This window comes from Lepisosteus platostomus, chromosome 6 (assembly GCF_059453375.1).
Source record: "Lepisosteus platostomus isolate fLepPlt1 chromosome 6, fLepPlt1.hap1, whole genome shotgun sequence".
Classification (NCBI taxonomy): domain Eukaryota; kingdom Metazoa; phylum Chordata; class Actinopteri; order Semionotiformes; family Lepisosteidae; genus Lepisosteus; species Lepisosteus platostomus.
Genome location: NC_142616.1, coordinates 3,291,920 through 3,318,089, shown reverse-complemented (window position 1 = coordinate 3,318,089; position 26,170 = coordinate 3,291,920). Strand labels below are relative to the sequence as shown.

General features: G+C 48.5%; 1 protein-coding gene across 1 annotated transcript; it reads left to right on the top strand.

The window, feature by feature from the left end:
- The first annotated feature begins 6,646 nt into the window (after positions 1-6,646).
- Positions 6,647-21,600, top strand: LOC148659626 (E3 ubiquitin-protein ligase TRIM39-like). The gene is made up of 6 exons (XM_088633857.1): positions 6,647-7,409; positions 13,053-13,148; positions 13,294-13,527; positions 13,654-13,813; positions 14,135-14,194; positions 20,758-21,600. The coding sequence occupies exons 1-6, from the start codon at positions 6,819-6,821 to the stop codon at positions 21,303-21,305; spliced, it is 1,689 nt and encodes a 562-aa protein (XP_088489983.1). The 5' UTR covers positions 6,647-6,818; the 3' UTR covers positions 21,306-21,600.
- The last annotated feature ends 4,570 nt before the right edge of the window (positions 21,601-26,170 follow it).

The window sequence follows — 26,170 nt, the reverse complement described above, 5'->3', positions numbered from 1 at the left end:
AATCTCTTCATTGCTCGCCGTAGCTACTGAGCTATGTAGCTCTCAAGATGTGCCGTATTACCTCAATCGACAAGTCTCCAATTGCATTATTAGTTCTTTCCAAAGGTTTGGCACGTTTTGATCTGGACAGCAGTCAGGTCACTCTGCAGCTCACAACTGGCAGCCCACTGGAGCCCAGCAGGGGGCGCTCTCACCCAGCTCCCAGCCCACTGGAGCCCAGCAGGGGGAGCCTGGCCAGTACCTGGAGGGGAGACTCCTGGGAGAGGTGTTAGTGGGGCCAGCAGGGGGCGCTCTCTCCCTGCGCTCTGTGTGGGTACTAATGCCCCAGTGTAGTGACGGGGACACTATAGTGTAAAACAGGCGCCGTCCTTCGGATGAGACGTAAAAACAAGGTCCTGACTCTCTGTGGTCATTAAAAATCCCAGGGTGTTTCTCGAAAAGAGTAGGGGTGTCCTGGCCAAATTTCCCATTGGCCCTTACCAATCATGGCCTCCTAATAACCCCCCTCTCTGAACTGGCTTCCCTCTGCTCTCCTCCCCACTGAGAGCTGGTGTGTGTGAGAGGACTGGAGCATCATCCAGGTGGGGCTGCACACTGGTGGTGGTGGAGGGGATCCCCATGACCTGTAAAGGGCTTTGAGTGGAGTGTCCAGAAAAGCGCTATATAAGTGTCAGCAATTATTATTATTATTATTATTATTATTATTATTATTATTATTATTATTATTATTATTATATCTTTGTTCTTCCAAATATAATATGCATGTGGTGCAAAGCTGTGCCAACATCATAAGATCTGATTGGGATGTGTTCTCTGAGCACTTTGACGTTGTGGAGTTTGTCTTCTGCACCACTTTGGAGGGCTTTGTAAAAGAGTCCTTCACACCAAATCGAGTCAAATGAATTTTCGAAATCGACAAAGCAGCCAAAAATGTTTCCTTTGTGTTTCTGGTGGACGTGTTTGTCTATCAGTGTGTGTAGGGTGTAAATGTGATCAGATGTGCGGTGATCTGGCAAGAAGCCAATCTGACTCTTGCTCAGGACACTGTGTTCAGTAAGGAAGGCCAGTATTCATGTGTTCAGGGTACTGCAGAATACCTTCCCCAGGTTACTGTTCACACAGATGCCCCAGTAGTTGTTGGGATGGAGTCTGTCTCCACTCTTACAGATGGGCGTGATCAGTCCTTGGTTCCAGGCCTCGGGGAAACAGCCGGCTGTCATGATGAGATTGAGGAGTTTGACCAGGGCTGGTTTCGTTGTTTTTTTTTAAATGATTCAGTGTTTAAAGAATTTACAGATACAACTACAACTAGAGGAGCAGAAACCAGTACAAGAGGAAAAAGACACAATCAGAAAAAAAACAATTAACCGCCAGAGGTGATGAAGGAAATTATATAAGAAGATTATTTTTGACATAGAACAAACGTTCACTTGCTTTTGCACTTTTCAGATTCCTAGAGAATGAAAATAAATGTTTCAAACTTATTGAAACAGGAGCCGGGGGGTCCATCCGAGACAGACGGGTTCCGATCCGGAATGGGATCCGGGGCAGGGACAGGGACTCGAACCAGGCGCTGCGAGCCCCGGGTCAGGGGTCAGGGTGAAGTCGGGGTGAAGCCGTGCCGTCGGGGCTCTCCTGGAGCTGCTGGCAGGCGGGTCTTCCCAGTGCTGAGCCCGGAACAGCGGGAGGGGCAGGACTGGGGGCAGGGGCCCGTCACCAGGGGACATCGGAGAGGACCGGAGCGCCCCCTAGAGGAGGGGTGGGGATGGTGACACGTCCCAGACTCCTCGACTTCCTCTCGGCTTGTTTCGTCACGCGTGTTCCTCGCTGCTGTTTGAGTGTGTGCGCAGCGTCCTGTTTCACTGTGGCGGAGCTGAGCTGCACGTCTGCGGGTCGTCTGTGCTCTCGGCGCGCTGCTGCCCAGACAGGGGGCTGCCATCAGGTGTGCCACCGCAGTGAGACACGCCTCTCTCTCCTGTTAATCATTACCACCCGCCACCCACACCAGAAACACGCGCAGGATCATAACCAGAGAAATAAAGGTTCTCTCTCACTCCATCTGTATGAACCCCTCTCTCTCTCTCAGTGCAGTGTTAATGTACTGGAGTGTCCAGTCAGTGTGTGTGTATTAACCCCTCTCTCTCTCTCAGGTCAGTGTTCATGTACTGGATTGTCCAGTCAGTGTGTGTGTATTAACCCCTCTCTCTCTCTCAGTGCAGTGTTAATGTACTGGAGTGTCCAGTCAGTGTGTGTGTACAGTATGAACCCCTCTCTCTCTCAGTGCAGTGTTAATGTACTGGAGTGTCCAGTCAGTGTGTGTGTATTAACCCCCCTCTCTCTCAGTGCAGTGTTAATGTACTGGAGTGTCCAGTCAGTGTGTGTGTACAGTATGAACCCCTCTCTCTCTCAGTGCAGTGTTAATGTACTGGAGTGTCCAGTCAGTGTGTGTGTATTAACCCCCCTCTCTCTCAGTGCAGTGTTAATGTACTGGAGTGTCCAGTCAGTGTGTCTGTATTAACCCCTCTCTCTCTCAGTGCAGTGTTAAAGTATTGGAGTGTCCAGTCAGTGTCTCTGTATTAACCCCTCTCTCTCTCAGTGCAGTGTTCATGTACTGGAGTGTCCAGTCAGTGTGTCTGTATGAACCCCTCTCTCTCTCTCAGTGCAGTGTTAATGTACTGGAGTGTCCAATCAGTGTGTCTGTATTAACCCCTCTCTCTCTCAGTGCAGTGTTAATGTACTGGAGTGTCCAGTCAGTGTGTGTGTATGAACCCCTCTCTCTCTCAGTGCAGTGTGAATGTACTGGAGTGTCCAATCAGTGTGTCTGTATACACTGTATACACGCTGCTACAGGTATCCAGTGTCCTGTGATATCCAGTGCCCTGTAGTGTCCTGTGATATCCAGTGCCCTGTAGTGTCCTGTGATGTCCAGTGTCCTGTAGTGTCCTGTGATATCCAGTGCCCTGTAGTGTCCTGTGATATCCAGTGCCGTGTAGTGTCCTGTGATATCTCTCCTCTTTCCACACTCCCTCTCTCCTCTTTCTCTCTTTCCACACTCCCTCTCTCCTCTTTCCTCTCTCTCCACACTGTAAGCAGCTTTACTGGTATTACTGCTGATTTGCAGTGTTGCCAAAGCATATACAATGAACACATCATAGTACATTTACATACAGCATATAGAGCATTACTGAGAGACAGGCTCACTGTTCCTCAGGCTGGGACAGGAGGTCACACACTGTATTATTATTATTGAGAGACGGGCTCACTGTCTGTTCCTCAGGCTGGGACAGGAGATCACACACTTTATTATTATTATTGAGAGACGGGCTCACTGTCTGTTCCTCAGGCTGGGACAGGAGATCACACACTGTATTATTATTGAGAGACGGGCTCACTGTCTGTTCCTCAGGCTGGGACAGGAGATCACACACTGTATTATTATTATTGAGAGACAGGCTCACTGTCTGTTCCTCAGGCTGGGACAGGAGATCACACACTGTATTATTATTATTGAGAGACAGGCTCACTGTCTGTTCCTCAGGCTGGGACAGGAGATCACACACTGTATTATTATTATTGAGAGACAGGCTCAGTGTTCCTCAGGCTGGGACAGGACATCACACACTGTATTATTATTATTGAGAGACGGGCTCACTGTCTGTTCCTCAGGCTGGGACAGGAGATCACACACTGTAGTAGGGAGAAGCAACACCTTCCATCAAACTTTTTGACAGGTGCCACGCCCCCCTTTTTCAACCAATGGGCGCCCGTTATGTGTTGGATGTCCCGCCCCCTTCTGTGCCAATGGTCTGTCGTTCTGAGTTGCAATGTCCCGCCCCCGTCTTCCCGAGTGGTCCAGCATCTGGGTCCAAATTTCCCCCTCATGTCTGAAATATGTGCACACAAGTGCGTATTCACGTCAGAGGGTAGGCGATCGTGTCCGCCGTGGGTTTTAGCGCGCTGTGTTATACCCCTAGGGGGTCTGGTGATCCCGGGGTGTGAGCCTGGGTCAGACTGGCTGTCCCATCGGCTGGCTTAGCCGAGCTCCGCAGAGAACCAGGACGCCGGTGCCCGATATGGACGGGCAGGGGCAGGCTGACGTGGTGGACAGGGGAGAGAGTCTACTATGAGTTCAACGGCGGTCTCCGGGACATCTCCACATGGATAGTCGCGTCGTCTAAATCCGCCGGGGCTGAGCCTCTGGAGGGGCTGAGCCTCTGGAGGGGCTTCTCCCCCCGAAGTGTACTCCCCAAGAGGGGCGCTCCTCCTACACAACGCCACAAGTGGCCGAGGGGAGAGGAATTTCTTAAGCGGGACCTCCCAAGGTGCTCTCAAACGCGAGAAGACCGGACATCTCGTGCCGGCCAGCGACGTGGGGGCTGGGGCGGTAGAGAGGTTCAGCGGAACTATCAACACAAGAACGTGGAGGCGCCGCGCCACAGAAACACCTCCCGCTCCATTGGGGTCCTAACTGGTCTCGTTTGCTCTTCTAACCCCAGTTCTCCCACACGGCTAGTGAGCGATCTCCGGTCTCCGTCCCACCAGACGACTCCCTTAAGGGCTGGAGAACAGTCTAGGGTGATCTCTGAACTGGCCTCATCACTCTGCTCTCCTCCCCAATGAGAGCTGGTGTGTGGGGAGCGTTCTGGCGCACTATGGCTGCGGTCGCATCATCCAGGTGGGGCTGCACACTGGTGGGGGTGGAGGGATCCCCATTACCTGTGAAGCGCTTTGAGTGGAGTGTCCAGAAAAGCGCTATGTAAGTGTGAGGAACTATGATTATTAAACCGTCCCAAGTTTTCACTCCAATGTGGTTGACCAGGTGCGGGTGTCCAGAATCAAGGGAGTGTTGGAGAAGGGGTATGAGCAGACCCTCACGGATGAAACCGTCACCGTCCAAGAGCGGACCCCCGGCTCCGAGACCCTCTTACAAACTGCAGGGCCACGCCGCTGACGACACGCAGGGCCCCTTTGATGCAGAAGAGCTACAGCAGGGAAACCGGCCGGCCGAGCGCGTCTCTTTCCGGACCCTGGGCAGACGGCACAATCCGGGGAGGAGTGAGGAAAACAGGGGGAAAGAGGCAGGCAGGGGGCTGGAGGGAAACAGGGGCGTGTCCACGGTGCGCTGGTGTTCGGGGGAGGTGTGTCCGAGGCAAACTGTCCAAGGGAGTCCGAGGTGAATCCATGAGTGTAGCAATAGTCCAAGACCGGGTGATCCATCCTGACAGACGAACAGAGTTACAAGCCGGAGCGGGATCTGGCGGAGGGTCGGGGGAATAAAAGGGGGTCACGGGACCAGACGCTCCCTCATCCCGGACCCAGAAGATCAGGACACCGTGATGAAGCCTGTGCCGCTGAGTCGCTCCTGGGCTTCCGGGTGTCCATCTTCCACAGCTGAGCCCAGACTGGCAGGAACGCCTGGCTTGTATAGCAGGGGGGGCAGGAACCGGAGGCAGGTGCAGGAGATCAACACTAAACTAGGAAGGGCTGGAGCCTCCTTAAGAGGAGGGGCTTACGAGCGTGACAGGTGTTTGTATTAAGGATTCCATTTGCTTGTGGTTCTCTTCCTAAAAGAGGGAACTTGCTTGTGTTTTAGGATGCCTTTGTTGTAAAAGACTTGAGGACAAAATCCTGGCTTTTCTCAGGAGTACAGCCTTGAGATTCCAGTTGGTTGTGACCAGACGACCCTGAAAACGTCACACTGAACACCAGTGAATCTCAGCTGCAGGAGATACAGGAGGGACTTACTGTATCCAGACTGATTAACTTCTCAGAGGTGTTGACAAGAAAGTGGGTTTCCATCACAGCACTGGAGTAGAGCTTTACACAAACAGTGGTGGGAGTGTGAAACAGGTTCCACAACCCCTTAGAGTAACATGAGATGAGATGGTCAGACTAATGAGTTTCTAGTAATTATCAGACACGCGGGGTGTTGTCAGTCCCTGTGGACGGAAGGAGAGCTGCTGCACACAGAGATCAGGGGCTCACTGTTGCGCTGGGTGGATGGAGATCACAATCACACCCACATGACACTGCCCTGTCCACCTGCTCCTCCAGCGTCTCTCGGGGGAGAGATGGGCTCGTGACTCTCTGCAGCGCTCCGCAGGTCTGTGCGGCTCACAGGGGGGTCACTGCGCAGGTGAAGCACGAAGCCCTGGACGTACCCTGCTGGCCCACACGCTGCAGGGCAGAGCCAGACAGCAGGCTGGGCTCACTGGCCTGGAGAGAGAGACACAGCAGGCTGGACTGCTCGCAGTAAGAGCTCACACCCGGACAGTGAAATCCTCTGCACCATGTGGAGCTGTGACACCCCTCTGTCAAAACACAGCTGGAGGAGATCCTGGAGCCAAATAACTCCCAACGATTAAACAGCTGGATGGACCAGCTGGCCTCCTCTTGTCTGTCACCATCATGCTCTGATCTTCTCATGCTGTGTGAGCGAGTTAGTATTTTATTGTTTTGATTATTGGGAACACAAACAACTGGATTGACTTCACCTGAGCAGCTACTGACATCAAAGTTTATTAAAACAACATCTTTCTGTCAGGTCCAAAATGACACAGTAAGTCACATCTCTTACAACCCCACACCTTCCCCAAACAACAACCACCAAAGCTGTTTCATAACTGCAGTTCTAAACCACTCCCCCTGACAACCCTAATCACACCCCTAACAACCACACCCCCTAATAATCACACCCCTGCAGCTCTGTGCAGATCCAGGAAGTGAAACTCAGAGATCAGTTTCGTTTTACTAGAAACAGCCTCACTGCAGCTCCGTCTCTACTGCTCCTCTCTGTGCAGTTTTTACTTGTCAGAAAAATGGCAGAAGGCACTTTTCCATTTTCTCAGGACCAGTTCAGCTGCTCAGTGTGTCTGGATTTGCTGAAGGATCCAGTGACTCTGCTCTGTGGACACAGTTACTGTAAGGGCTGTATTAAGAACTGCTGGGATCAGGAAGATCAGACTGGGATCTACAGCTGCCCCCAGTGCAGACAGACCTTCACCCCAAGACCTGATCTTCACAGAAACACCATCCTGACTGAAGTGGTGGAGAAACTGAAGGAGACAGGGCTCAGTGGTCCTCCTCCTGCTCACAGTCCTGCTGGCCCTGGAGATGTGCTGTGTGATGTCTGCACTGGGAGACAGAGGGGAGCTGTGAAATCCTGTCTGGTGTGTCTGGCCTCTTACTGTCAGACTCACCTCCAGCCTCACTATGAAGCTGCTCCATTGAAGAAACACAAGCTGGTTGATGCCACAGGACAACTGCAGGAGAAGATCTGCTCCACTCATGACAAACTGCTGGAGTTCTATTGCCGTACTGACCAGAAGTGTGTTTGTTATCTCTGTCTACTGGATGAACACAGAGGCCATGATACTGTCTCAGCTGCAGCAGGAAGGACTGAGAAACAGGTGAGGACTTTGTGTCTGTTCATAAAGTGTCTAGTACAACATGTAAAAAGGATATTTAGGATATTTGGTGCTCTAAGTGATCTCTGGACTGTATTTACTGTATCTGTAATGCTGGATCTCCACTGTTGAGTCCTGCTCATGTACTCAGCTGTGATCCACACTGGTTGTGTCTCTGAAGTGTCTCCTGTTCTTCTCTCTGTTGCTCATTATCTCCTCCTCCTCTCCTTCACTGTTTCCCTCTTTTCTGTCCTCATATAGCACCGTACAACTTCACAGCACACTCAACACCTCTAGAGGAGACTGCACCCTCATTAATGCACACTACACTCAACACCTCTAGAACAGATTGCACCCTCATTAATGCACAGAACATTCAACACCTCTAGAACAGACTGCACCCTCATTAATGCACAGCATACTCAACACCTCTAGAACAGACTGCACCCTCATTACTGCACAGCACACTCAACACCTCTAGAACAGACTGCACCCTCATTAATGCACAGCACACTCAACACCTCTAGAACAGACTGCAGCCTCATTAATGCACAACACACTCAACACCTCTAGAACAGACTGCACCCTCATTAATGGACAGCATACTCAACACCTCTAAAACAGACTGCATCCTCATTAATGCACAACACACTCAACACCTCTAGAACAGACTGCACCCTCATTAATGCACAGCACACTCAACACCTCTAGAACAGACTGCATCCTCATTAATGCACAGCACACTGAACACCTCTAGAACAGACTGCACCCTCATTAATGAAGTCCTGCTTTAATTTCAGCACAATAGTATTATTTATAATAATAAACTCTATTTTTATATGATAGATTTAAAATGGCTTCTCAAAGCACTTTACAGAACACAAAAGGTAGAAGGTAGAAGGGGGTTTTGGAAAACAGTATAAAAGCAAAGAAGCAGAAACAGACCCACTTAAATTAAAACCCTTCTGAAACAGAAGATTTTGAGTCTGGATTTGAAAGAGCTCAGGGAAGGTGACTCTATGATATCCACAGGGATAGAATTCCAGAGCTCTGGGCTGCAGCAGGAGAAGCCCTGTCACCCAGAGTGCTGTCTTGGGGGACAGACAGGAGACCAGAATTAGAAGAGTGAAGGTTGTGAGGTGGGGAGTAGGATGATAGTAACTCTGACAGGTACTGAGGTGTCGAGCCATGCAGAGACTTTTAGGGGATCATGAGGACTTTGAAGTCAACAGGAAACCTGATAGGAAGCCAGTGCAGGGACTTCAGGACAGGAGTAATGTGATCACTTGCACTAGACCTGGTCAGAATTCTGGCTGTCATATTCTGGACATACTGAAGTTTGTTCAGTGTGGGTTTAGATACCCCAGCGAGTGGAGCGTTACTCTAGTCAGTATGAGAAAAGATGAGAGAGTTGACCAGCTTTTCAGCAACAATTAGATATAACATAGGATGCAGCCTGGCAGTATTTCTGAGGTGGAAGAATGATGTTTTGACAATTTGTTGCACATGTGAAGCCTGGATCAGATACCACCCCAAAGTTCTTCAATTTTGACTGTGACTCCAGTACAGTGTCATCCACAGATAAGGATACTGCATTGGTGTGCCAAGAAGCATGACTTCTGTCTTGTCGCAGTTTAAATGAAGGAAATTGTGAGTCGTCCATGTGTTTATGTCAGAGAAGCAATTAGAGCAGAGACATCTCAGTGTCAGTTTAGTATGGATGTACTGTACTGCAGATTTGAGTATCATCAGAACTCATACATGCTGAAGGGTAGGGGGCCAGTGTCAACCCCTGAGGAAGACCAGACTTAATGAGTCCAATTTCAGAGCTACAATCGCAGAGAGAGACAAAGTGAAATTGAAGGAGGTCAGACTGGAGCCATTGAAGAGCAGTGTCAGAAACTCCAAACACCGTCTCAAGACAAGAAAGTGAGAGGTCATGGCTGACAGTGTCGAAAACAGCACTGAGCCTAGTAAGAAAGAGAACGAGAATCAGAAGCCGTTAGAAGATCGTTAGTGACTTTGACCAGGGCACTTTCTGTGCTGTGAGGTTGTCTGAAACCATATTGGAGTTCAAAGAGGATTATTTAACTGAAGTTTAACAGCGCACTGTAAACTTTCTGCATGAAAAGGTAATGAAAGGGTATGAAAGTTGGAGAGAGGGTGAAAGTTGTTCAGGCTGTCCAGAGCCATGACTCTCTTTCTCACACAGGGGTAACAGCAGCAGCTGTGAAGCCACTGGTACCACATCAGTGCTCAAGGATTCATTTATTATACTGAGGACTATGGGGCAGAAAGCAGAGAAATAGGATTGAAATAAAGTGCTGGGAAAGGGATCTAATAGGCAGGTAGTGGATCTCAGACACATACAGATGCAGCCATTCAAAGTGAGCGGTACAGACACGTACCGCAGGTAAGATGACACGGGGTACCGCGGTGCGTGATTGGTTGACCGACAGGGGCACTCGTGGTCCGTTGGTCTGTCGTAGAAAGACTTACTGTAAACGTCTTTACTGTGCCCGTTGTAGATATTGAATTTTACCACTGAAGGGAAATCTTAGTAGCTGAGCATAAAAAGAAGAGGAGCATACTGTAACGCGTGTGAAGGCCATAAACGATATTAATTTTGGAACATAAACATACAGTATATAGCTGGTCTTGGTACTTTAAAGAAAAAAATACACACCAGTATTTTTTATTTCTCCCTAAACATTTTAAGCTTCGAAGTCTTTAACTAACGTGATACCGGAGTCAACAAGCATACTTTTAGAATTTGATTAAAAGGGAATATAATATGGAATCGCGTATCTAAAGAATTTAATAATGGTATGATTATATCCGTGTACTGCGGCAGGGCTGTGTAGGGCTGTTTCGCCTGCCTGTTCATGCAAGCTGTCTTGTAGCCTACTGGTCTAGGTGCTTGACTACCAACTGGCAGGTTGTGTGTTCGAATCCAGCTGGTGCTGGACTTTTCTTTTAACAAACATTTCTTCGAAAAAATAGAATAGCGATATTATGGACATCAATTGACTTTTATATTTCAAAATATCGCAACATGATCGATATTTGCGATATTTTGACCATATCTTCCCTTCTGACAGCGGTTCCTGCTTCTATTGTGTGTGTGTGCAACAGAGTAAATTTTTATAGAGAAATGGAGGCTGGACAATATGCGTTACAATATAAACATTTATATTGATTTAAATCGTGTTCTGATTTAAATCGCAAACGCGTGTTTTTTAATCATAATCAGGCTAATGCATTTCTACATTTTCTGTATGAACCAGCTTAGAGGTTCATACAGAAAGACAGCTTGTGTATAAATTGAGTGTAAGGTAATTTATGCTTCTAAAGTCATGGTCAGCATTTATTATTGTACTGTGTTGTAACTTTTTCTGTGCCTAGTCACATTATTTTATAGCATTTTTATTGCGTTATTAAATCCAGTGGCGCTGTGTGTTAGTTTCCTGACTCCCATGTCACATGGTCTGTGATTGAATCCCATGGAACTATGACTTTATTTTTTAACAAACATTTCTTTGAAAAAATGAAACGTTTCCCTTGGTCAGAGATTAAATAAAACCTCACTCGCACCAAACAAATGTATATTTCTAAATATCACGACATGATCAAATTTAAGTCTTTTTAATAACAATGAATAGTCACCTATGCGTTATAAAATATACATTTATATTGATTTGAATCGCGTTTTGATTTAAATCGTAAACACGTGTTTAAATATATGTGTTTAAAGGCGATATATACTGTATAAAAGCGCTGATTCCTATGGAGAGTGTTCCGCCGGGGATTCAAAAAAATATTTTAAATTGGCTGATAAAGCTTAGACTACTGTAACTGTATTCTAGCCTGTATTACAACAGAACATTGGACAATGCATTTTGAGTGCGGTTTTTGACTTTTTCTAAATTGCAACCCATAAATAAAGCTGATACAGTTTAGACTTACTGTATTCTAAACTGTATTACAACAGCACATTGGACAATGCAACGTAAATTGCAAAAATGCACTTGGAATCTGTCCAAGCCCTCCTACGAAAATTATTTAAACTGCGACACTGATCGTTCATCTCTAAATAAACTTTATTTTATATAGCGTTTTAAGCGAATAGGTAATTAGATTGCTCATAAACCTAATCGCTTTTTCTACATAAACAGCGTGATTGCTCTCTGAAAATGCTTTTCCTTAAAGCGATTCTATTGAGGGAGTAGCCCCGCTACCATTTAACACTGTACTTCCTACTTTGAATACCTGCGAGACCTGTTTAATTCGTCACAGCCAGCACTCCGGGAGGGAGGGGGTTGAGTAGTGGAGGCAGGCGAGATTTCCAGCGAAAGACACCTCCCCCTCAAAAACCCAGTAAGCAGTAATGCTTTAAGTCGAAAATCGAGGTAGATTTTGAGGATGATAAAGAGGGTAAACTGGGATGGGAGGAGGGTTTGGTTTTGCATAAGGGGTTTGCAAGGTGTTTTATTTGCATGACAGATGTACAAGCAGTGTTGGGTATGTATATTGTAACGCTTAGTGCCGACAGGCACTGTGTAAGAGCCGGCGCACCGAGGGAGCGTCTGCATTTATAACTTAGTTTTTAAAATTAGTTAAGCAATATGAAACATCTCCTTTTACTTTTAACTACCTTAAATACATTGAGCACAGCTTTCTCACCACTTAAGATTGCTTTTGATACCATCCTTACAAGGGAAATCTTCTGCCCCTTATGCAAAACCAAACCCTCCTCCCATCCCACTGCGTGATACCGTCTGATACCGCGACACGCCCACCGGGGTATGCCGCGAAATACCCCACCCATTTTGAAAGGCTGCATCTGTAAACCAGTTAACTATGGTATAATACCTTCACCTGCTTTATTAAATACAAGACTCACGCTGGGCTCTGCTGGAGTCAATCTGACACAGAACATGTTTCCTTTTCTCCTCTGGAATGATCTGAATTTTCCCAGAAGCAGACAGGATGTGAGATGTGGTCGGACACAGGGTCTGCCTGGTCCAGAACCTCATCCAGCGGTCAAGCACGTCAGCCACAGGGTCTCCTCTGACCACTCAGAGAAACTAGTGGCAACAAGGCTCATCAGCACTGCTGTAGTCCTCTGTTTTGAGATGCCGAGAGCAGTCAGGACACGAGTGTATATTGAGATGAATGAAATCTGAAATCTCTAGATTATGAAGGAACAAGTAATAGGTTTATTCTTCTTCAGGTGTGAGAAGGCTCCACGGCCGAAACGTTGTGTTTTCTTTCTTCTTTTTTTCAGTATGGAATAAACCTATTGCTTGTTCCTTTGCAGCCTACGCATGCTGATGCAGCTCCCCACCTGAACTATCTCTAGATGATGTTTTATATATAATTTGAAACACAATTATCTTCTTTTTACATTTCACCTCACATACAGATGTGCAGACCCAGGTGTCAGGTGTCTGCTGCGCTGCACACGCTGCCGGTGTAGATTAGACATGAAACAGGAGCATGTCAGAAAGGACCTGGAAACACATCTCGTGTGGATAAGACATCAGGGATGCAGAGTGAGGATTTCCCAGGGTGACTCTAAAGGGTGTCTCTCTGATGTGATTCTCTTACAGCAGAAATGTCCTGAGTGTCTCTGTTTCTCCACAGAAGCAGCTGGGGGAGACACAGACACAAACCCAGCAGAGACTCAAGGAGAGAGAGAAGAAGCTGCAGGAGCTGAGACAGGCTGTGGAGTCACTCAGAGTGGGTATTCACCAGATGAGTGGACACACAGACACACATTTCCACAGCTGGACACTGGACAGTACCCTTTGGAAACAGAGCATACAGCATAATGTAGTTTGAGTGTTTTCCTGTGTAATAATCCAGTGTGTGTCTCCTCCCTCAGAGCTCTGCACACACAGCTGTACAGGACACTGACAGGATCTTTACTGAGCTGATCCACTCCTTTGAGAGAACACGCTCTGAGGTCACAGAGCTGATCAGAGCTCAAGAGAGGGCTGCAGTGAGTCAGGCTGAAGAACTTCTAGAGCGACTGGAGAAGGAGATCACTGAGCTGAAGAGGAGAGACTCTGAGCTGAACCAGCTCTCACACACAGAGGATCACATCCATTTCCTCCAGGTAACATCACTGTTCTGTGACTCTGCAGTACAGAAGGGTGTCTCTCACACAGAGCTGCTCCTGGCTTCTCCTCAGGAATGTGTGTTGTGTTTGATTGGAAACTCCTCTTTCTCTTCCCTGCTGCAGAGTTTCCAGTCTATCTGTGTCCCTCCTGGAGCTGGAGACTCACCCAGCACCCCTGTCTGTCCACACTTCTCTCCTGAGGCAGTGAGGAGAGCTGTCTCTGGACTGAAAGAGCGACTGGAGGATCTCTGCAAGAAGGAATCAATAAAGATTTCCACAACAGGTTAGTAGAAAAACACACTGATGTCTTTCTGGACAGCTTATATATTTCCTGTTTTTCTCTTATAATGTCAATGGATTTTTTGTGCAGTGACTGTATTTATCAGAGCAGCTTATCAGTCAATGATTCAAATTCTAGGTGAAATGTCTTAAAATCTCCAGTCTCACAAATTTTTATGACAGTAAGTGTGTTGTTATATTGTGCTGTATATAGTTTAACAGGAACATTTTAATAGGGGCTACAGTCCCAGTCCAGTAGAACATGTTATTCCTGTTACTCTGTTACTGCAGCCCTGATGAGACATTTCTCTGTGTGTCTACCCAGTGACTGAAGTCTACAGTCTGCTGACTCCAGAGCCCTGGTCCAGAGCAGAGCTTTTACACTGTGAGTCTGTTTTCACAACAGTTCCCCTCTGAAATATACCTGGAGCTCAAACACACAGCAGGAACAGTGATACAGAAACTGATACACACTCTGACACACACTGATTCACACTCTGATACATGCTGATACACGTCTGAATTCAGAAAGTCAAGCTTGCAGACAGTCACTCTGTGTGGATCAGAGACACACTGTGTCAAACACACAGATGGACACAGAAGTTCCAGTGGGTGTAGTTTATTTAAGAAAATGCACTTTATTACAACAATGGCAAGTGCACAGTGCTTACAGAGAATACAATTCTGACAACAACTCTTCTACAGAATTTAAATCGTCTCAAAAAGAGTGATTGTCCATTATCAATCATTCTATTTTGCAAGTGGTCAGTGAGGCTGGTTCACACAATAAGAGCCCATCCAAGCCTCCTGGGTGTTACCACTGGCTGCAGTCCTGGCTCTGAAACTGCGATTACCCATTTCTCAACAGGAGCACTAAGGAACAGGTTTTTCTGGGTTTTCTTCAGCCCTCAGTACTGTCCAGTGCTCTTTTGCTCTGATGAAACAGTTCAGCAGTTCAGGAATTGTATAGAAACCAATGCTCTCAGGCAGCGGACGTGGGGCGACCTGGTGCTAGGCGGGTCTCAGGACATCCGAACGTCAATGGTGAGCCAAGGGGAATGAGCGACCCGGAAATATATATCCCCAGAGAGAGACACCGGAAGGATAGCAAAGCACAGGAAACTAGGGACAGGACAGAGTAGGAGCTCCCTCTGGCTGCAGAGGCCATGACAGTACCCCCTCCCCTTCATGGGCGGCTCCTGACGCCCATACAAATAAGCGAGCTGCACAGCACTGGGGGGAGGAAAAACCTCATTTAACTGAAAGGAAACCTCCGGGAGTCCACGGCTGAGAGCTACCCCCTCCTCCAGGGTAGAAACCTTTATTGGGTAGAGGAAGGGGGGGCTGGGGTAGTGCTCCGGAGATATAAAACAAAAAAAGACAAGTAAACAAGCACAAACAACGACAGAAATAAACCTGGGAGACCAGGGTAACAAACCACAATAAACACATAGGAACCAAGAGTTCTACAACACAGGGGTCAGGGGGACCAGAGAGAAGGGGAAACCAGGAAGTGAAAAAAGCAAAACACCAGGCAGAAACAAACAAAAGGACAAAAACCGGGGAAAAATACCGCAGACTGGGCAATAGGCACCTTCAACATTCTATCACTGATATCGGAGTGGACAACCCGAGGAAAGCCAGGCACACGGCCCGCTCACAGGCACAGGAGTCGGAAAAAGAACCTCTCGATTAGAATAGGAGAGCTGAGAGAAAAAAAAAGCCCAGGGGAAAAAAAACTGCAGAAAAACAAAAAAGCGCCGCTCGCAGGGTCAGTAGGAGGCTCAGCATTCTGTCACGGATGTCGGAGGGGACAAATCGTGGCGAGGCAGGAGAGTGAAAAAGACCCTATGCGTAGTTGTGGAACAGGGGTTAGCCTGGGCTCAGCTGTTCAGGAGTCGTATAGAAACCAATGTCCTCAGGCAGCGGACGTGGGGCGACCTGGTGCTGGGCGGGTCTCAGGACATCCGAACAATGATGAGCGAAGGGGAATGAGAGCCCTGGACATATATATCCGCAGAGACAGAGACACCGGAAGGACAGCAAAGCACAAGGAACTGGGGACAGGACAGAGTAGGAGCGCCCTTTGGCTGCAGAGGGCATGACACCTCTCTGGTCACCAGCTCTGGTGCACAGTCATCCAGCTGAGGGCCTTCAGCTTGTTGTCTAGTCCTCTGGGTTGAGTCTTTACTGAGGTCTCCCATGGGATCGTCAGCCCCTCCCCGGTGACCTGTAGGATCATCTGTCTCTCCCTGGTGACTAGTTCCTCCTTTCTCTTCCTTGTATAGTGCCTTTTGTTGGTGCAGAGCTCTTGCTGTCTCATGGCCTCATACCTACTAGTAGGTCTCCGGTCAGTTTTCTGCTTTAGGACTAGTGTTTGACACCAGATCAGATGCTTCATTGGGAGGGAGAACCACAGCCTGACAAAGTACTAAGAAGTGTGACTGATGGGGTCCAGCCCCTAGTGACAGAGGTTGCAGAAGAAGATGCAGTGGAGTTTCAGGGGGAAATTCGGCACATCTCTCCCCCTTCCTCACTGTCTGGCACATCTGGTTCCTTGTGATGTACTCGTACCTGTTCCACCATCCCTTGCAGCGCTTGTCTGAGTCTGGCTGACAGAGGGTACACCACGACCAGGTCAGCTAAAGCCACCAGGGTGTCTGCCTTCAGCACCCTCACTTTCCCCATCAGCGTGCGAGTCTTCCACAGGCCAAGTTACACGTTGACCTTGACGGTCCTCTCTGTCCAGTTTATGTTCTTGTTGTCCTGGCTCTGGAATGAAACCACCAGTATCATTAGGGGCTCCATGCAAAGCTTGAGACCTTCTGGCAGCATGTTCCTGTCCCTCCAGGGTCCAAAGAGCTTGCCCTTGCTCTTTCTGTTTATTAGCCTCAAGTCTGAGGCTCTGCAGTACTGCTCACTAACCTGCAGCCCACTCTGCAACCCCCTGTCTGAAATCAGGAACAGCGTCATGTGTACTGGGAGATCTTGAGGACTTCCCCTGTGCCTCTGCCTACAGCTCTGTAATGAGAACATAGAGAAGAGGTGAATGAGGACACCCTTGTCCTACTCCAGATTCCTGGGGGATGAAATCCCAAAGATGTCTGTTCATGTTGACCCTACTGCCCACTTCAGAGTACAGTATCTCTGTCCAGCAGCTGAAACTTTCCAGCTGACTTATCACCCTCCCACCCCACATATCTGGTGGCTGTTGATGAAGTGGGGCAGGGTGGTCCTCAATCTAATGGCCAGTAGCTTGGACACGATCTTGATGTCCATGCAGAGCATCTTTTGACCCCCTCCTGAAGTGCTGAGAGATGACACCTTCCCTCATCCTGTGTCCAAGCTTTTTGCTGATGGAAGAGCTCTTGTTCCACCTCCACCAGGTCTGCCACTGGGGTGTCCCAGAAGCAGGTGTAGAATTCCTTGGGAAGTCCGTCTTGCCACAGCCCTTTGCCATTCTCCATCTGTCAGAATGTGTCAGAGTCTGAGACCCTGGATTTGTGAATAACTGGAATATTCAGGAGCAGAGTGTAACGAACAGTTCTTTCCGGACCCTATGCGGACGACACAGTCCGACGGAGTGGGGAAACACTAGGGAAACGTCATGCAGGAATACGGGGCAGAAGACAGGGGGGCGTGTCCAAGGTGCGCTGGGAGGTGTGGCCGAGGTGAACAATCCGAGAGAGTAGTCCTTTGGGAATATCCAAAACACAAGGGTAAATCCAAAACCAGAAGATCCATCAGAAGAAGGGATTAAAAACCACGAAGGCCGGGTCGGAACCGGCGGACGGGGAACAGGAACGGGAACGGGAACGGGAACAGAGGTTAAAACCTTAACGGGACCAGGCGCTTCCTGATCCCGGACTCGCACGATATGGAAATCAGATGCAGAGCCCGGAAGAGCGTCAGCGCCTGGCTTTTAAGGTGGGCAGGGAATGGGAAACAGGTGCAGAGAATGAAGTCTTACGTGAAAGGGCTGGAGCACCCTTAAGGAGGGGGAACTAATATCGTGACAAGAGCCAGTCTCACAATAATGATGGTATGATGACGGTGCTCTTCCCCTGCAGCTTCACAGACACACAGCCTCTTGTGAGCGGCAGCAGTGTGACTCTGGTACAGGGGCTCCTCTGGGGCCTGTAGGCCTCTCTCTTGTCTGAGAAATGGCTGCTTCTCTTCACACATCAACCAGGCTGATGGGTCAGCAGGAAGAAACAGTCAGGACTTGATCTGTCTGAACAAACAGAGCGATAGGAAAACCCAACATCATTTGTTCTTGATATCCTGCCAAAATCAGAATGTCTTGGGTTATTGTTGGTCAGTCACTAAATCTTTAAGCACAAAAACCTCAAACGCTTTTAGACTACAGTCTGCAGACATCAAATACACTTGAATTGGGAATTACACAGTAAAATGCAGGAGAGGTATAAGTTGAAGGGGGAAGAAACAGTATTTCTGTGTATTTTGCGCAGATGAATGTGAAGAGATAGGGGAATGACAGACAAAAAGTAAAAGAATTCAGGACGACACACAACCCGTTACACAGTTTGTTCATTGCTGGCTTGCTGTTTACTGGGACCAACAGTAACAGGAAGCCAACAGCAGGTATAAGTCATCGTAAATGTATTCTGTTCAGTGTTGAAAGAGTAAGCAAACAGTCTGTACAGGACATGTTTCACATCAAGAAGAACAGATGTTTGGAAAGCTGTGTCAATTCTACTTGTCACAGAAATGGTAAAAATGACACAAGTTTAAGATCAAGATCTCTTTATTTGCCATATACAATCTCTTGCATTAGGAATTCATCTTTTCACATACAGTACCCCAGCTTGCTCTCCGTGAGACACAGACACACAGACAGAGAGAAGCTTGGGGTCACAGTACAGCCTGTTTTCCTCAGAGCAGCTCAGACATGTCAGGGTCAGGTGTTCACGGTTAGTTTAAGAGGGGTATTTACTGGGGCTGTAGGGCTCCTCTTACTGGCCAGGGGTAATAACTTTGGGGTCTTTCTCTTCAGCCCAGCTGGTGTTCTCACATGGTCCTGGTCATTAAGAGACCCAGTGGTGTGTTTCACTAAGAATGACACTGGAGTGTCAATATTATTTCACTAGTCCCACCAGAGTGAGTGTGTATTGGGGTGTTTGCCTGTGATATTGGGGACCTCGTTTCAAACAGGAGTGATCTAGAGGGTGTCTGTGTTTCCAGACTGATAGACTCTCCTGTGGAGTAAGTCAGTGTTTGACACTGTGTCCTGTTCTACACAGAATAAGTGTGAAATATCAGTAGAAGATGTTGTCATGATGGCTTCAGAGTTGCAGTGTCCAGAAGAGGGCGACCTCTCTCATCACTGAAATAAAGGCGCTTTGAGCCCAGAAATGAATTCAGGTATTAATAATAATTGCTTACACTTATATAGCACTTTACAGGTAATGGGGACTCCCCTCCACCACCACCAGTGTGTAGCCCCACCTGGATGATGCGATTGCAGCCATAGTGTGCCAGAACACTCCCCACACATCAGCTCTCATTGGGAAGGAGAGCAGAGTGATGAAGCCAGTTCAGAGAGGGGGGTTATTAGGAGGCCATGATGGGTAAAAGCCAGGGGGAAATTTGGCCAGGACACCAGGGTTAAACCCCTACTCTTTTCAAGAAACACCCTGGGATTTTTAATGACCACACAGGACCTTGGTTTTAAGTCTCAATCACAGGACAGCGCCTGTTTACAGTATCATGTCCACATCGCTACACTGGGGAATTAGGACCCACATAGACTGCAGGGTGAGCACCCCCTGTTGGCCCCACTCACACTTCTTCCAGCAGCAGCCTTAGTTTTTTCCAGGAGGTCTCCCATCCAGGTACTGACCAGGCTCACACCTGCTGAGCTGCAGTGGGCTGCCAGTTGTGAGGTGCAGAGTGATATGGCTGCTGGTGTTTTTATAAATTCATGTAGGTGACTGTGTCAGCCTTTCTAGGCTCCAGGAGTCAAAAAATAAGAGCTGATAAGAATATCTTTGATCTTCACTAGATTGACAGGCAGACAGGCAAAGGGGAGTATTTACTCAGTATTAAGTATAAATAGTTTACACTGAAGTATTAAGTATGAGGAGAGTATTAAGTCAGTATTCATTAGTCATGCGAATAAAGCTTCTTGAATCGATTAAAACCCCCATTCGCTCTGGGCATGTATAAGCCCCGCCCCCGTCTGTCAGTGGTCAGAGCTCACTGATTGACAGCTGGTGTCTCCTATCAGAGAGGCGGACAGTGAGCGCGAGCAGTCTGAAGTCAGTATGAGCGCCTCTGTTTCTCTCGTCTTTCTCTCCGGGTTTCTGGATGTGTTATTTCTGCTTTAAATTGAACACTTTGGATATTTCTTCGCATTTTCTAAGTAAGTGGGAATGCTTTCTTATATTTCAGCAAGGTTTTGCTTTTTCCATTATATTTGTTTTCTGTAAAAACGAGCACTTTGAATTCAGCACTTTTTTTATTCTCCGTCGTCAGGAAAATGGTCTCAGAGAAGATGAACGAGCTGCTGAACTGGGATTTGAAATAAACCGGTTTAACAGACAGGCTGTCCAGTTTCTTACAGTATACAGGTCGTTGTGGTGGGTTGTGAAGTGTTTGAAAGCGAGTGGTCGGGCTGTAGTTTCTCCTGCAGTCCGGTCGGTCCTGTGTTTATTAATAATGTCGTTTAAGAAAATAAAGTTTCATCGCTGTGAAAACAAGTGTTTAATGTTTGTATTTAGAGGATATTGGGATCACTCCCATGTGTAATACTAGTGAAACAGTGAAGAAGATGGCGTTTCTCTGGAAGGGAAGAGCAGTCATTAGTAATTGACTGGTGTTTCTCTCTCGGTGTGTTTGGGGACAAAGACATTTCACAGTCTGATGGAGTTGAGTTGGACTGTGATCGGCAGGAGCCTGTTGTGATGTTTGTGTTTTATTCCCCAGCTGCTGTGACTCTGGACCCTGATACAGCTCACTGTTGGCTCGGCCTGTCTGAGGATGGGAAGAGAGTGAGACTGGGACAGAGGAAGAGTCTCTCTGACAATCCTCACAGGTTTGATTACTGTCCCTGTGTCGTGAGCAGGGAGGCCTTCACCTCAAGGAGACACTACTGGGAGGTGGAGGTGAATGACGGGTGGATAATAGGAGTGACCAGAGAGTCTGCAGAGAGGAAAGGGGGGTTCATCTTCTCTCCCCAGCGGGGTTACTGGTGTCTGAGATCTTACCAGTCTGTTTTCTCTGCTCTCACTGCCCCTGAGACCCCTCTCCCCCTCAGTCTGCGGCCCAGGAAGCTGGGGGTGTGTGTGGATATTGAGGAGAGGAAGGTCTCCTTTTACACAGTGGAGTCCAGAGCTCATCTCTACACTTTCACTGACATGGTCTTCCCTCAGGGGGAGAAGATCTATCCTGTCTTCTGTACCTGGGATTCAGATAAAGACCTTGAGCTGCTGCCTGCTGTCAGTGTGGAGATTAAACCCGTCACTAACTCATGAACACAGGCTGACTCTCTCCCAGCTCTCTGTCCACTGCTCACACTGGGAGACGGGTTTACTGACGGGCAGTGAGATGAGGTCAGAAATATATTAGTAATTGTAGAAATGATGATGTTGTGTCGTGTTAAATTTTTTTTATTTACTATAACGCATTTAAACGGGGAAAAATAATATGTACGAGAGAGGGCGAGATACCTCGCTACCAGCCTGCTATACTCCTGACTTGTAAATATCTCTGGAAACCCTCCAGTGTTTTTTTTCTAATTTTTGAGAAAATAAACTTTTAAAAATGAAATCCCGTGTGAGTCTCTCTTGCGCGCGCCGGTGACCGTGAAGCTGCCAGAACGGGGAGGGACCCGCTGACGTCACCACAGCCAGGAGGAATAGGGACTGTGACGCAGACAGGAAGTGGCTCAGGGTGGTTATGGGAGTTGTAGTTTATCACCAGCGCTGTGTCTGTGAGCAGCTACAGACCCTGACAGTCTAGTACACGGCTCCCCTTAGAGTTAAGTTTAATGTTTCAATAAAATAAGTTTTATTTGATCTGTGTCTCAGGGGAAAGTGCGGTATGGACGCGATGTGCCCGTTACTCCTTTTTCCTGCTCTTTTCTTTATTTTAGTTCCCAATAAATCGAGATAATCGCCCGGTGAAAGCTCTGTTTTCCTTCATATTGTAACGCATACGGCCATTAGGGTGTGTAAGAGCCGGCTTACCAGAGCGGTGACGTCGCCGCCCTTCCCTGTGATAGCAGGACCACAGCTACTAAGCTGTAGAGAGATCTCTCTTTGGCTCACCGGGCTGGGTCCTTGTTGAGTGACGTGGGAGTCCTGGGTTTGAGCCCTTGACGGTCGGGGGTCGACCTGATGCGGCAAGGGTGCCCACCTGAACCCCGAAGCGTTACAATATGAAAGCCCAAACTCCTAAACCGAACTCAGGATTTTACATCTGTTTGGTGGCAGCGGCGAGTTTTTTTCTTCACGGACAGAAACTTGGGCTCCGTGTCAGTCTTGTCTTCCGTCCTGCCGTTTGGACATTTCATGTGGACGATTCTCTTTCCACAGAGGGACTGTGTCGTGAGAGGTAGTTTTAACACACTCCCTTGTGCGCTGGTTTGTGTGGTAATTGTGAGACACTCCCTAGAGCAGGCGAGTTAGTAGATGGCTGAGTTGCTTAATAACTGTTCATGTAAGAAGTGAAGTTAAACGCATTCCTGGTGTTGTTCAACCTTGTTTAATCTATATAAACCAGGGTGCCCAATCAGTCGATCGCGGAGTGCTTACAAGTCAATCGATCGCAAGAATGTTTGGCAAAAAACAAATGGGCTATTTAATTATTTACTTTATTCGAGAGCCTAAAATGTCACTCAGATCTGTCCATGTCATGTCATACACTTTACTGCCCTTGTGTGTGTCTCACCCTTGTCGAAAGGGTTGTAAAAGTCTCTTCCCTGAGTGCTGGCTGACACTGAAGAAAGGCTGCAGGAGCTCTGTAATGAGGAGCTGTGTGTGCGCTACCCAAGATCGTTCTCTGGGTTATTGCCGCACAAACCCCGGTGTGTAAAACACTTAGCTGCAGCAGTGTGGGTGTTTAAATCCTCTTGGCTCGTGAACAGCACCCCCCTATCCCAGTGCATTGCCTGTCTCATAGCGCCACATTCAATAAAACCACGAGAGACAGAGATCCACAAAGCTGTGTCGGTCTTCTGTGTAAAATATCGGTGTGTAAAAATTCGCTCTGAATCTGGACTGTAATTAACACTGTAAACATCCCGTTTGTTTAAAATCAGGTGAGTGTAAATCTGCTGTGTTATTGTCGAGCTGTGGAAGAAGACAAGAAACATATTTCTGAACCTTGTAGGTTTAATTCAGTGTGATGTGTTTAGTACTGCAGAGATCAATGACAATGTATGTATAGAAAAAGGTGAGTGTGAATCTGGTATGTTATCGTCCATCTGTAAAAGGAGACAGGAAACCCTGCTATATTGTAGTTCAGAGTCATTTGTTTTTTCCGGTTTTCATAACCTTTCCTTATTAAAATGCCTATTTTTGAGACCACGATTTTTCAGATGTCAATAACTGTCACGCCTTCTGCAGCCAGGGGGCGCTCCTTCTCTGTCCTGTCCCTAGTTTCCGGTCTGCTGTCCTTCCTGTCCCTCTCTTTCCCTTGGGCTATATATTTCCGGGTCTTGCACTCTGTCCTCGCTCAGCATTGACGTTCGGATGTCCTGAGACCCGCCTAGCACCAGGGCGCCCCACGTCCGCTCCCTGAGGGCATAGGTTTCTATACGGCATTCCTGAACTCTTTGCACTATGAGCCCGGGCCTTTTTCCCGTCTCGCCGCTACGCATATGGGTCTTTTTCCGCTCTCCTGCTCCCCACGGTTAGTCCCTTTGGACGTCCGTGACAATAACTTTGCGAAAATGACACAGAGCCTTCAAATCACACGCGTTTAAGAGATCGCGATTTGTGAAAATTGCAGCAGCTTTAATTTAAACAACATACTGGGGCATTAGGACACACATGAGCCACAGGGTGAGCGCCCCCTGCTGGCCCCACGCACACCTCTTCCAGCAGCAGCCTTAGTTTGTCCCAGGAGTCTCCCCTCCAGGTACTGACAGGCTCACACTGCTGGGCTCCAGTGGGCTGCCAGCTGGGAGCTGCAGGGTGACGTGGCTGCTGGCCTGCATGATGTAGCGCTGGATGTTGTAGCAGTGTAGATACGGGTTGGGCTCCAGTGGCCGTTGTCCAGGGTAGCTGTCGTGGTCTTGATGAAAGCTACAGGTGCTGAGGGTCCCCCCTCTGGGCCTGTGACACCTGTGGGTGCTGTTGCCACTGATCATGGTTCTCTCTCTGGTTTCTACCCCAACACGCTTCTCAGGGGTGGTGTTCGCCAGTGTCTCCGGCGGCCTTGGAGAGCTCTCCTTCCTGTCCCTCACAACCTTCTTCCACAGGTACCCCAACCTCTCAGTGCAGCGTTAATGTACTGGAGTGTCCAGTCAGTGTGTCTGTATTAACCCCTCTCTCTCTCAGGGCAGTGTTACTGTACTGGAGTGTCCAGTCGGTGTGTCTGTATGAACCCCTCTCTCTCTCTCAGTGCAGTGTTAATGTACTGGAGTGTCCAGTCAGTGTGTCTGTATTAACCCCTCTCTCTCTCAGTGCAGTGTTAATGTACTGGAGTGTCCAGTCTCAGTGTGTGTTTTCACCCCTCTCTCTCAGTGTGTTTCTCGCGAGACTGAGTGAGTGAGTGGGCGGAGCTTCGGTGGGTTTGATCGTGTGGCGGTGTTTCTTCACTGGTTTTGTGTTTTTCTGTCTTTTTGGGGAAAAGCGGGGTTTATTTTCTCATCATGGCCGGTTCTGGAGGCTCTGATCCTCCTGACCTCTCCTTTGAGAAATTAACTCGACGCCATGGTGTGAAAATCTCCCCTGTGGAGTTCTGTCCGCTTGAGAGGTGCGTGGTCCAAGTTTTCACTCCAATGTGGGTGACCAGGTGCGGGTGTCCAGAATCAAGGGAGTGTTGGAGAAGGGGTATGAGCAGACCCTCACGGATAAAACCGTCACCGTCCAAGAGCGGACCCCCGGCTCCGAGACCCTCTTACAAACTGCAGGGCCACGCCGCTGACGACACGCAGGGCCCCTTTGACGCAGAAGAGCTACAGCAGGGAAACCGGCCGGCCGAGCGCGTCTCTTTCCGGACCCTGGGCAGACGGCACAATCCGGGGAGGAGTGAGGAAAACAGGGGGAAAGAGGCGGGCAGGAGGCTGGAGGGAAACAGGGGCGTGTCCACGGTGCGCTGGTGTTCGGGGGAGGTGTGTCCGAGGCAAACTGTCCAAGGGAGTCCGAGGTGAATCCATGAGTGTAGCAATAGTCCAAGACCGGGTGATCCATCCTGACAGACGGACAGAGTTACAAGCCGGAGCGGGATCTGGCGGAGGGTCGGGGGAATAAAAGGGGGTCACGGGGCCAGACGCTCCCTCATCCTGGACCCAGAAGATCAGGACACCGTGATGAAGCCTGTGCCGCTGAGTCGCTCCTGGACTTCCGGGTGTCCATCTTCCACAGCTGAGCCCAGACTGGCAGGAACGCCTGGCTTGTACAGCAGGGGGGTCAGGAACCGGAGGCAGGTGCAGGAGATCAACACTAAACTAGGAAGGGCTGGAGCCTCCTTAAGAGGAGGGGTTTACGAGCGTGACAGGTGTTTGTATTAAGGATTCCATTTGCTTGTGGTTCTCTTCCTAAAAGAGGGAACTTGCTTGTGTTTTAGGATGCCTTTGTTGTAAAAGACTTGAGGACAAAATCCTGGCTTTTCTCAGGAGTACAGCCCTGAGATTCCAGTTGGTTGTGACCAGATAACCTCTGAAAACGTCACACTGAACACCAGTGAATCTCAGCTGCAGGAGATACAGGAGGGACTTACTGTATCCAGACTGATTAACTTCTCAGAGGTGTTGACAAGAAAGTGGGTTTCCATCACAGCACAGGAGTACTGCTTTACACAAACAGTGGTGGGAGTGTGAAACAGGTTCCACAACCCCTTAAAGTAACATGAGATGAGATGGTCGGACTAATGAGTTTCTAGTAATTATCTGACACGCGGGGTGTTGTCAGTCCCTGTGGACGGAAGGAGAGCTGCTGCACACAGAGATCAGGGGCTCGCTGTTGCGCTGGGTGGATGGAGATCACAATCACACCCACATGACACTGCCCTGTCCATCTGCTCCTCTAGCGTCTCTCGGGGGAGAGATGGGCTCGTGACTCTCTGCAGCGCTCCGCAGGTCTGTGTGGCTCACAGGGGGGTCACTGCGCAGGTGAAGCACGAAGCCCTGGACGTACCCTGCTGGCCCACACGCTGCAGGGCAGAGCCAGAC

Excerpts from the sequence above, each read along its gene's own strand:
- LOC148659626 (XM_088633857.1), top strand. The coding sequence starts at position 6,819 with ATGGCAGAAGGCACTTTTCCATTTTCTCAGGACCAGTTCAGCTGCTCA. Across the intron at positions 13,149-13,293 it reads AGGCTGTGGAGTCACTCAGA|AGCTCTGCACACACAGCTGT; the intron begins GTGGGTATTCAC and ends CTCCTCCCTCAG. Across the intron at positions 13,814-14,134 it reads AATAAAGATTTCCACAACAG|TGACTGAAGTCTACAGTCTG; the intron begins GTTAGTAGAAAA and ends GTGTCTACCCAG.